The sequence below is a fragment of the Microplitis mediator genome, chromosome 5 (genome assembly GCF_029852145.1).
Source record: "Microplitis mediator isolate UGA2020A chromosome 5, iyMicMedi2.1, whole genome shotgun sequence".
In the NCBI taxonomy this organism is placed as follows: Eukaryota; Metazoa; Arthropoda; class Insecta; order Hymenoptera; family Braconidae; genus Microplitis; species Microplitis mediator.
Window position 1 is genome coordinate 6,287,447 of NC_079973.1, and position 13,224 is coordinate 6,300,670.

At 30.2% G+C, this 13,224-nt stretch overlaps 1 protein-coding gene across 2 annotated transcripts in view; it reads left to right on the forward strand.

Moving 5' to 3' along the window:
* Window positions 1–13,224, forward strand: part of LOC130667394 (voltage-dependent calcium channel type A subunit alpha-1) — a 225,795-nt gene that overhangs the window by 143,514 nt on the left and 69,057 nt on the right. For both annotated transcript variants that reach the window (XM_057468927.1, XM_057468928.1), the window contains 4 exons: window positions 2,938–3,041; window positions 3,310–3,465; window positions 7,822–8,042; window positions 12,218–12,321. In XM_057468927.1, the coding sequence (XP_057324910.1) occupies window positions 2,938–3,041; window positions 3,310–3,465; window positions 7,822–8,042; window positions 12,218–12,321 (585 nt within the window). The remainder of the gene's footprint in view (window positions 1–2,937; window positions 3,042–3,309; window positions 3,466–7,821; window positions 8,043–12,217; window positions 12,322–13,224) is intronic.

Below are 13,224 nucleotides of genomic sequence, written 5' to 3' on the forward strand. Positions count from 1 at the left end.
GTTACCATGAAGTACAGGGTTTATTCCCATACGCATCTAGAAACCATTTCAATATGAGTATAATATTTATTCCTATATAATTAAGGAAACTATTCCCATAATTATGGTAATCATTATCATAATTAAATTGCCATACGATACAGGAACTTTAACCATGACTACAGAAATTTCCCTAAAGTTCGTAAACTTTTCCTAGAAATTGTGAGTGCATTTTCCATAATTCCAAGTAATTATTACCATAACGTTCTGGATCGATGTATCATCAACGTACTAGAATCAGTTACCATAATTTCCTTTCCGTGTACACTTCAGATAATTCAAATAAGTGTTGAAAAATATTATTGTGCAGCGATTGATTTTCAGCGACACTATTTTTTTTTTTATCTAAATATACTATATCTATTTATATTAAGAAGAAATAATAACTTGACACGAAAGCAGCGCTGACGTATTAGAGCACAAGAAATACGGTGAGACAACACGCAGCTCTACTCGGTATATTGGCCTGTAAGGTGTCTCTACCTATCTTTAGCGAGGACTATCTTTAGCCGGCAATACTGAATAATAGATTCAATCTGGCTATACATTGATAAATACGTGCTCTAGAGCTGCACCAATGTATACTTTGTCGCTCTCTCGCTCCATATGTTCGTATATATATATATATATATATATATATATATATATATATATATATATATATATATATATATATATATATATATATATATATATATATATATATATATATATATATATATATATATAGGTATACATATATAGGTATACATATGCATACATTTGCTACAATGGGTATGTAGGACCTGTTTATATCAAAACCTTTCATCGTCCCTTCAACCTTAGCTCATAATAAAACTATTGTAGTATATAAATTAAAAATTATCTATATCTAATCACCAATTGATTTTTCAATAAACTACATTCTCGATTAATGAGGTCTCCTTCGTTTCCTATAGCATTTTTATTATTCATTGACGTAAACATTATTTTCGACTGTTCAGTTATTTTATAGACTCAACTAAAATAGCCCAGTCTGGCGGGAAAAAAAATATCGTACTATTTTTTTTTTAGCTAAAAATATTATTCAATAAAATAATTTTAACATCATAAGTATTTATTTTCGTTGTGATGGATATGAAATTTTTTTTATAGAAAATTCAATTTAAAACAAAAAATTTGGGGTAAGGAAAGAGACCCAGTACCCGATTAGGGAACTCGTTTCGATCACTCATGTATTTGTATATTTATAATTACTAAATTTGACTAAATATAGATATACCAATACATGGAGTGATCAGGTACTAGTTCCCTAGTCTGATACTAGTTCTCTGATTGGGTACTAGTTCCCTGGTCGATTACTAGGTCCCTGATTAGGTACTAGTTCCCTGGTCGAATACTAGTTCCCTGGTCGGGTGCTAGTTCTCTGATTGGATACTAGTTCTCTGATTGGGTACTAGTTCCCTGGTCGAATACTAGTTCCCTGATTAGGTACTAGTTCCCTGGTTGGGTACTAGTTCTCTGATTGGATACTAGTTCTTTGATTGGATACCACACGGAAAAAAATTAATCGTGAATGCAACATGATGCAGTCTTGGTAAATAAACATGATGAAATCATGTTGCATTCACATGATTTGTCATGTTTCGGCTACATGAAAATCATGTTGCTGCCACATATTGTCATGTAGCCGAAACATGACAAATCATGTTGCTGCCACATGATTATCTCATGTTACCGCAACATGATTATCATGTGAATGCAACATGATTTTTCTCATGTTACCGCAATATGATTATCATGTAGCCGAAACATGACAAATCATGTGAATGCAACATGATTTCATCATGTTTATTTACCAAGACTGCATCATGTTGCATTCACGATTAATTTTTTTCCGTGCAGTTCTCCGGTCAAATACTAGTTCCCTGATTAGGTACTAGTTTTCTGATTGGGTACTAGGTCATTTGTCTTATAATTTTATCATATTTGAATCAAGATTACGATTAAACTAAAAGAGTTATGATAAAATTGTACTGAACATTTTCTGTAGGAAATAAAAATTTTTTTAAAACAGGTATTGAAAATATTTTGCGTAATATCAGTAATTGACATGTTCGATGCAAAATAAATATGACAGCCGTAAACGAAAATAAAGGGTGTGTGAATAATTTCAACTTACGCATTATTCATATAAAATCGAATATTAATATTTGATTCAAAACTAAAGCAAAATAATTCGTTATTTGTAAATTATTGTAAAAAATTTTATAACATATATACACATGTAAGATTTAATACACTGTAAAAAATCGGAAGTGAGTATGAATTTTATTTCAATCCGAATTCACTCGGTCACTTGAAGTTTCGGAGTGATGTGGATTTTATTCAAATCCGCATCTACTCCGATCCGTAGTTTTAATATTTAAATAAATTCTTCACTCTAAGGGAATTAAATAAAAAAAATATCATTCGCTCCGCATTTACTTCTGATTTAATCCACGTTCGTTCCGCTAATTTTTCACAGTGAATTCAAATTTTCAGTAGCTTGGTATTCAAAAATTAGGATCAAATATTAATATTCGATTCGTACACTCCCGATAATTTTTTTTTTTCATACCGATACTTGATACTATTAGTAATAAAAAAAAAAAAAACTAAATTACAAAATGATTAATGGGATTATAGACAAATGATATTTATATATGACAGATATTATTGTATTATTGATGATGAAATAACTTCCTTAATCCTTATCCTCTCACTAAACAAACTAGATTAATTAATAAGTTTAGTATACATAGTAACATATAGTGACGCTAGAGATAATAGATGTAGTTTAAGTAATTAATTAGTAAAATTAGTGTAATAGAGTAGTAGGTAGTAAAGTACGATGGGGTGTGTGTATGTTTGGGGCAGGTTCATCACGGTGTTCTCGCAAGGTGTGAGTATGGAGATGGATCTGCGTACGTTGCGTGCAATACGTGTGTTGCGACCGCTCAAACTAGTCTCCGGCATCCCAAGTGAGTAGTGTTGCCAATTTAAAATAGCCAACTGTCCTAATGTGTAAAGTAGAATCACCTTTTTTGTTATTTACAAAATAAAAGTTACATTTATTTTTAAAATATACAGAATAATAATAACACACATGTACTGTTATGTGCAAAATAGCTTATTTATTTTTACACTCTTTGGTTTATGGTCAATTAAAATAACTATTTTTTTTTCTTTTTTTTTTATTATAAGCTATTTGTTAGCTGATTTATTCCCATGGGTAATTGTTTTTCACAGGTCTCCAAGTGGTGCTCAAGTCTATCATCAAAGCTATGGCACCGTTGCTACAGATTGGTTTGCTGGTACTTTTCGCTATCGTGATATTTGCCATCATCGGGCTCGAGTTTTATTCGGGTACTTTACACAAAACATGCTACAGTATAGAAGATCCTAGTAAGTCTACTTATTATGTCATTTTTAATTTAATTTACCGTCAAATAATTATAATTTCTTGTGACAGACACTTTAAATGTACGACATTTAGCGCCAATAGCCGGCAGCTAAAAATATTAGATAAGATACAGCTGGTAAAAAAGATACCTAATCGTTCTAATAGTGACGTCATCAACGGATTGAAAAATATTTTTTGGTTACATGTGCGATAGCAAACAACCGAAAAATATCGAAGTAACTTAACAAGCCATCTTGTGACAAAATTTATTATCATTTTAATTCATACACTTACCGACTTCTCTCTCATTTTCAACAAATACTCAAAACAATCTTACCAAATAAATTAACGCGGGTTTATAACCTGCCATTTATAGGCACTAAATGTAGTAAATTTCAAATATCTGTCACTAAAACGAATATATTTATTTAGTACAATTGAGTCCAAAACGCTCGTGTGTTGGACTCACCTTCTGCTCGGGCACCAATCTCCACACCTCGTCTTAAACACGATCGCACTTGATTGATAAACTACTATTCTATTTTGTCAATTCGAGATTGAACCTTTTATTAATTTATTTATTCAATGTACACCACAAGCATTTCAATAATAATTTCTAATAGAGCTTCTTTGCTTAATAGTATTTCAAAGCTAGCTTTGTCAGCTGACATAAAAGTTCAGTCAATTCATTATATATTTAATCAATGGACGTTGTTAGATGCAAAACTGATTTTATATTTAGAATAGTTAATAAGGAATTTTTTTTATCAAAGTGGAACTATTACCCGAGTCAAAATTTAAATCGTAGATTGATCATACTAGACGTGGAAAACATAAATTCAACCTTTTAAGACGTAAATAGTCATAAAACGTATTTTAGACGTAGTTGACGTACGAAAACGTAAATAAGACTCGTAATCGAAGACACAACTTTTCAAAACTTGCAATTCAAAAATTAAACTATATTGGAAGCATTTCATTGCTAAAAAAATCTATCTAGCAGCCTATAGGTTTGCGAAGAATGTATTCAGTACTTTTTTAAAAAAAATAAATTAAAATTATTGTAGTTCACTGAAACTCAGTTTTCAAATTTGGTGACAAAAAAGCACTATCTCTCCGCTTCGCGTTTGAGGTGTACAATTTAAAAAATTATTGAAGTATCAAATTTTGATATAATTTATAAACCGTTTTTTTTTCAAATTAATATTCTGACTAAACTACACGGAGAGAAATTTATGGTAACGATTACAATAAATTATGGGAATGGTTCCCATGTCGATTATAGTAACCGTTACCATAATATTATGGTAACCATTACCATAATACTATAGGAACCATTACTGTAACATTATGGTAACCATTACCATAAATATGGTAACCATCACCATGAAAATGGTAACGATTACCATAATATATGGGAACCATTACCATAATATATAGTAACCATTACCATAATACTATAGGAACCATTACTGTAACATTATGGTAACCATTACCATAAATATGGTAACCATCATCATAATATATGGGAACCATTACCATAATATATAGTAACCATTACCATAATACTATAGGAACCATTACTGTAACATTATGGTAACCATCACCATAAATATGGTAACGATTACCATAATATATGGGAACCATTACCATACTATAATAGTAACGATAACTATAATATTATGGGAACCGTTACCATAATGTTATGGTAATCATTACCATAATTATTTCACATGCGATATGGGAACTGTTACCATAATTATGGGAATTATTCCCATACTTATGGGAACTTTTCCCAGAAAGTATGGGCCTATATTCCATAATTCCAAGTAATCATTACCATAACGGTATGGGATGATATTTCATCAACGTACTAGGAACGGTTACCATAAATTTCTCTCAGTGTATCAAGTTAAGGTTAAAAAGCTTTATAAATTAATGCATTTTTAAAAGTATTAGCTATTTGTTTAATTTAAATCTGTATATCGAATCCTATGATCGTCTATTGATAATTTTCATAATTTTTCATTTTATTATGTTTCCTTTCATACATAGAGATCGATCAATCCCTAAACTCAACAGAAACTGAATTTACTTGAACGATAAAAATGTCCACTTTGTAATAGTTATTTTTAAAAATACCATTTTATTACATTGAATAAATTACTGTATAAATCGCAAATACAATTTAGTGTCGATAAAAATTTTTAAGTGACTGTCACTTAGCTAGATAAAAAATTTAAATCAATTTTATGCTTCAAATTAAATTATTTGACCACTTAAAAAAATGAACTTATTTTGTAAATATATTTTAATGAAAATTGGAATATACTCTGATAGAAGGATTTTATTATTACTAAAACACATATAAATTTGAAATTCATTTTATCAATTATTCAATAAAAAAAAATGTTTTGTAAAGTTTATCGATTCAATTTTACACGTAATAAATATTCATTAACAACAAAAAAGTTTTTACTATGATGGATTTCAAAATGTGAGAAAATGACCAAATTTTCATAAACTGTTTTTGAGCTTTTGAAAATACAAGAAAAGAAACGTGTCGACTAACATTTTTTTTGTAACACATACTAGAAATAGTAGATAGTCTGCAGTTAAATAGTATATTGCATAGTTAGGATACTAAGATAGTCTTTATGTGGCGAGGGCAATGTTTTTAGCACGAGTCGTAGGGTTACATACACGGGCCGATGGCCGTATACGTGGCCTGGAGACGTGTGCTGAAATCACTGCGCTTGTCGGATAAAGACTATCTGAGTGTCCTACCATGCACTATATTTTATTCAACAACTGTTTGATTTACGCGATTAATGACAATCTGCGAACCGAATTCTGTGGCTGTTTAGCGACACGGTACACCCACAACATTACAACAAACCATCGGCTTTAAAATTCAGAATTCATATTTAATTGATTTAAAATTTACTCGGATGTTTTAATTATTAACTTAAATATTTATTAACAGAATAAATACAACACAACTATACGGTATAACCTACTCCCCATATGATGAATTGAAGTAACCATATTTAGTGTACTAGCCGTTCAACATGGATTTTGACAAAAAACTTTAAGTCGTTCAACGAGTTCTTACGATGTTTAATAGATGGAGCTCAGTTAAAAATCTTGAGACGCGTGGTGAAACGTCATTTCACCACTCACTTTTCACAACGCCGGTAAAAGTCGAGGACATCTATTTTGATTTTACTCAACTTCTTTGCACCGGTCGATAAACAGCCGTTTAGGATTCGCAACTCAGACGTCATTAAGCGCGCAAATTAGGCCTGCGTTGAATAAAATATTATATGTGACACCGGGTAATAAAGATACTTATAACGTTAGAATTGCGACGTTCAGTCATGAAAAAATAGTTACTTTCGATGTATAGGATTAAAACGAGGGCCTCCGGCCCGTGCATGTGACCCTACGACTTGTACTGAAAACATTGCCCGCACCACATAAAAACTGTCTCAGTATCCTCACTATGCAATATACTATTTTCATTGCATGTACTGTAATATCTGGTAACTAATAAATTAATATCACTTACATTACAATAACAACACACTTAAATTAGAAGTAATAACACTACTATTACAGCGATAAAAGAAAAGCAAAGAAAGATAACTTATTAAGATACGGAATGCTCGCTGTTTAGTTGTCATTAAGTGACTGACTGACTCTAGTCGCGTTTCTATAAACCAAGAGAAGAAGGCATCTATTTTCTAGATATTCAATTATTCAAAAAGATCAGTTTCACATTCGTTACAGTCCTCTAGCTAGCGTGCAAAAATATCGAAGTAACTCATTGAGTTATCTTGTAACACAATTTTTCATCATGTTTTTGTAAGTGGTCTTTATTACCTGCCGTCTATGGGCACTCATTGAGGTACTTCTCAAGTATTTCTTACAAAAACTAATTTATATGTCTAGTACGATTCCGTGTATGACCTCGCACCCGACATGTAAACTATTATTGTGACTCTTATGTGAACTTCTTTTGAGTCAATTTTTGAAGGGCTCTATTCTAAAATGAAACAATAAGATAAAACTGCTTTGATTTTTTTCCGAACGTTTTTAGACTCTTTGGACAAAATGTTTGTTTCGGTATTTTTGCCTATTCATAAAACGTTAAAAAAAAAGTTTTTATTAGATTATCGTTTACTTTTCCTGTATTTTCAGATGTTCAAAATTAGTTTATAGAATATTCCTCATTATTTGAAGTTCAACAAAGTGAACCCTTTTTAAATCATTTTTTATTGTATGGAAAACAAATCCTTCTATTTGTGTGAATAATTTAATGATAATAATAATAATAATAAATAAATTATTTATAGGTAAAATAGTAAAGGAAGGTGATCTAGCAAGTCCTTGTAATACAGATTATAAGCCAGACGCACCTGTGGGTGCACACGTATGTAATCCGGATGTGTCAGTGTGCAGAGAAAATTGGGAGGGACCAAACGAGGGCATCACAAGCTTCGATAACATCGGCTTCGCCATGCTCACCGTCTTCCAGTGTATCACTATGGAGGGCTGGACTGCCATATTGTACTGGGTAACGATAAGAGATATGTTCCTCAGTGTTAATCACTTTTAATCCCCTCATGTGTTATTCTCAACTATACTTATTAATTATAATAATAATTATAATTAATATAAAGATAATAATGAGTTTCGATAAATTGTAACTCATTTTATCTGAATGCTTTTTTCAAAATTTGTTGTGTGATAAGTGTTTTTTTTTTTACTTTTTCTCTAAATGTTTTCTAAATTTTATAAATGTTCACAATATTCTATACTAATCGGCTGCTATTTTATGATTTTTATATAATTAATATATTATATAAAAATTAAAGCTTTACTTGTGGAAATCTGTGTTATTATTAATGTCGTAACCAATTGGCTTAAAATGAATCTATGCTCGAAAAATATCTATCTCACTCACCTAAATTTCATAAATATATTTTTGTCTATAAATGTAATTACCTGTACATTATTAATACGACAAACTCGGATCGAAAAGGATTATTATTATTTTTATTGGTACTTGGGGATACTAACACTGATGTATATATTGACATTGCTCAGTATGACACTGTCAGTTTCAACCCTCATTTTAAAAAAAAAAAATCTATATATATGTATTGATTGGTATTAACTTATTGTGACAACTTGACAGCTGGTCAAATTCAATCAAAGAACATGGATTTTTTTTTACATTAGATTGTATATAAATATCACTTATAAAAATATATACAAAATTTTTTTATATATTTAGTTCTCAAGTATTCATATTTATGTACAGATTTAAATTTCAGTTAAAACTTGTGACTTTTTTACAAAATTAAGATCAATATTCATCAAATTTTTTTGTATTTCGTATGACACTTAAGGAGGTTCGACCGAAACTAGTGAGTCAAAGTAGTGTTTGAATTTTTTCGTTTGCCAAATTCTTCTAATAGTTATAAAAATTCATTATTTTAATTTATAATAACATAACGAATTCATAAATCAATATTTATTACTTATTTAATTAAAGAAAGTAATGAAATTACTTGGTTATTTTTGACTCATATGATTTAATAAAAAGATTGGCAACAGCGCGTTCTAACTTCTTACACATCGATATTCAAATGAAAGCGGGAAAAATTTATTCCTAATCTCGTCTCTCTTATTAATGTATTTCTATCTTTGTTTTTTCTCTCAGCTGCTTCCGCGACGTTGCCAAACCCTCAATAATATGTATCTCTGTCGATGAACGAGATTAAATAATAAAGTTTAACTTGAATTATTTAAATAATTACAACGGTAACACTATATTGTTAAAATCTTATCATATTCTAAAAATATTCAAGTTTATGGCATGTGGTTCTTTATTTCTTAAATTTGGGAGGTTAATAATGAAAAAAATCGAATAAGTCATGACGGAAGCTTGTCCGCCATAAGAGCCTATGTATAAGAACTTTAAAACGTCATTTTTAAATCTTTTTTCTAAAAAACTAGACGGTGGATCATATTCAAATTTTGAGAATACATAGATGAAGTACTTCTTTACGTGTATACTAAGTTTCAAATCTTACACTGTAAAAATAGCGGTGTTAAAAATGGACTCGTTTTAACTCCGCCAGGTGTAAAAATGAAATTACACCGGTGTAGGAGGAGTAATACACCGGTGTTAAAAATACCGGTGTTAAAGCGGGGTAACCGGTGTAAAAGCGGAGTAAAACCGGAGTAAAAGCGGGGTAACAGGTGTAAAAGTGGAGTAATGCTGGTGTTAAAGCGGGGTCAATTGCGTCTGCTTGGAGTATTAACTTTAAAGATTATAAAACACAAAAAATGTCAGTTCTTTATGAAAATTAATAAAAAATATCATTTATTAACAAGTATAGTGATCGAGTAAGTAAAAATATTCACAAAGTAAAATATTTTAACACCGGTAAAGAATATCTACACCGGCGGCCACGTTATTTTAACACCGGTCTAGAATATTTACACCGCTGGTGGCGTTATTTTAACACCGGTACAGAATATTTACACCGGTGGCGGCGTTATTTTCACACCGCTTTCGGGGGTAAATTTAACACCGATAATTTTAACACCTACACCGCTTGGACTTACCCCGGTGATTTTTTACAGTGTAAAGTTGGAAAATCATTTTTACATTAGATTCGGTCGAACCTCCTTAAGGTAGTTGTCCTGCTACAATATTGTCAAAAAGTTATGAGCCTTATGCGCGGTAAGAGTAGATTAGCTGATAGTTAAAATCAGACATTGTTTTTGTCTGATACTGTACCCGCGAAAAGTTTATCTACGCACTACTCATATATACGTATACACAAATACTGTTGAACGTTTTCTTAAATTATAATCTGACAACTTTGCATTTGCTCTACCAGTTACTGTATAGTGTACTGAGTATCTGTTTAAATTTACCGCTCAAATAGTAGTATCCATACTCGCGTACTGCGTTGTCAGATTGTATTTGTCCACGGACATGTAGATGTTTTCATTTATTGTTGAATTTTGCGTTGCTATATCTCAACAATGAGATGGTGAATAATTTTTTATTTTTTAAATTCAGCACAAATTCATTAATTTTCTGTTAGTTTTTCAAAAGTTTCTGACTGTTAGTTTTTTTATTAGAATCACGAACGCGACTGAAACGCATACTCATCATTACTCGCAGTGTTAATGATCCAAACTTTGATGATAAATATCTCGAATTAGAAATGGACAATCGACTTCTAATTTTAATGTAATTGTATCTTAATAGCCTTAATAAGTATACGAAATTTCTAAATTTTCTGACATAATGCTAATCACTCGAGAACTATTTTAGAGAAACTATCATTCGAAATCATAAAAAAATAATTTTTTTTTTTATATACTCGGAAAAAACTCATAGAAGACTTAACTCCGTTAGCAATCTTTCGAGCCCTATTCAAAATATATCGAACCTACTTAAATTTTCGGTCAATAAAATCTTGGCAATTTGTTTAAACCTAATAGATATTCAGCGATAAGTGCACTAAAAATTTTCAAGTATTTATTAAATAAATTTACACTGTAAAAAATTCGCAGAGTGAACGCGGATTTAAATAAAATCCATAATTACTCCGAACTTACTCCCGAGTTCTTACAGTGTAAATACTAATTTTTACTTCAAATTATTATTACCATTGAAAATTATTTTTATTTTTATTTCCTTTGACTTTTTTTCGTTTACCTGAAATTTTTTGCACAAAATCATATTTTTTAGTATCCATGTTCTTTGAAATTCATCTTAATGTTTTTCTATCGCAATTACGATGATCAATTTTTTTTTCGTACCTGCCTACTAATTGTGTTTTTTTTTTTTTTATAAAATTTTCTGTTTAATTTCAACAGGAAACTATTAAAAAAAAAAACTAATTAACATATTTCATAAATTGATGACAGTGCATAATTAAGATTATTCCTTACCCCCAAAAAACTCCTTAACTTCAATATTTAAAAAAAAAAATTCATAACGAACTATAAAGATCCTGTTGAAATTAAAATAAAAAAAATGTTTTTCATTCAAACAATAACTAAATGTACAAATAATAGTGATGCGAGTCTGACCGGTCAGGTCATTTTTTACCGTCACGTCATGGTCACAAGACCGTCAACGAACCGTTCATAAAATGACAGACCGTCACAATTGTGACATCTTACAACCGTCTTTATAACTTTTAAATAAATTAAAATTTTTAAGCCGCCATTTTTTTAAAAATACCACAAGATAAAAATACGGAGGGAAAAATAACTTTTAATCATTCAAAGAAAATTTAAAAAATGATTGCGTTCAATTATCTAACCGGTTATGACTGACAAAATTCTTGACTAAACGTTAATTTGTGACCAAAAATTTAATGACGGCCACAAATCATCTAGATGTTACTGACCAAATTTATGACAAAAAATTTTTTGACCGTCCGAAATGACTGACTCTGACCGAAAAATTTGTGACGGTCCTTTCGCATTTCGAGCCTCGTCATTTCGGACCGTCGGTCACAAAACCGCCTTGTGACCGAAACTCAAAATGACGGTCAATCCGCATCACTAATAAACAAGCTTTCTTCTTCTTACTCATAATTGATGTTTCCACATAAAAATCTGGTGTTTTGTGTTTAAATTTAACAGAATCCAAGTAAACTAAGAAAGTAAACAATAATAAATTTTTACGATTATTTATAAATAATTTTCCAGACGAATGATGCTCTCGGTAGCTATTTCAATTGGATATATTTTATACCATTGATCGTCCTCGGGTCTTTCTTTATGCTGAATCTAGTTCTCGGAGTGTTAAGCGGGTAAGTAACAGACTATTTATTATTTAAATATCTCAAACAGTCAATTTATTCATCATTTTTCGAATCGTCTCTCCGTAGACTCCATCATTGTTTTTTTTTATTCATTTAATTTAATCTCTCGTATCATAAGGATCAAAGAAAAAATATCAAGTGAATCCTCATGGACTTGAAAAAAAAATAAAAAAAAATTTTATAAACAAGGACACCGTACACTTATCACTCTATATCACTTTATTCTTCTTTATTCTTCTTCTTTCTGCTGTCAGAGAGTTTTCTAATGAAAGAACCCGAGTCGAAAGACGAACGGCGTATCGGAAAGCGAGGACAAAGAAACTATTCACAACTGATTTCAATTCATACTTAAAGTGGATCACACAAGCAGGTTTTTTTTTATTATTTATTATTTTATTATTTTATTTATTTATTCTTCATCAAATTTATTTATTTATTTGTTCATTTAGTTAATTAATTACTTATATTTTTTTTTGTTATCAAATCTGCTCATATTGTTGTTTTTATCATTAATTCGCCTCAATACCATGCCACCAAAGTACGCCAGTATTTTGATATTAATTAACCCTATAAAAGCTTCGCCAGAATGATATTGACGTATTGAGTTATTAAATATTATTGTAGTTTATATTATTAAATATTGATTAATATTTATCTAGGTGAAACTCCCCGACAATAATACTCTGCTATATTTTTTTTTATTTTATAGGCATAATAATTTTAATTTAAAATTTTTTATTCACTATTAGTTAAATATTTTTTTTGTCGATTGAATTTTAAATTAATTAATCAGTAATTACGATCGGTGCCGTTCTTAATTACCTCAACCGCGACAGAATAGCCGGAACAAAAGTAAATGATACAAGAACGACTGGGAACATAAATTAAATA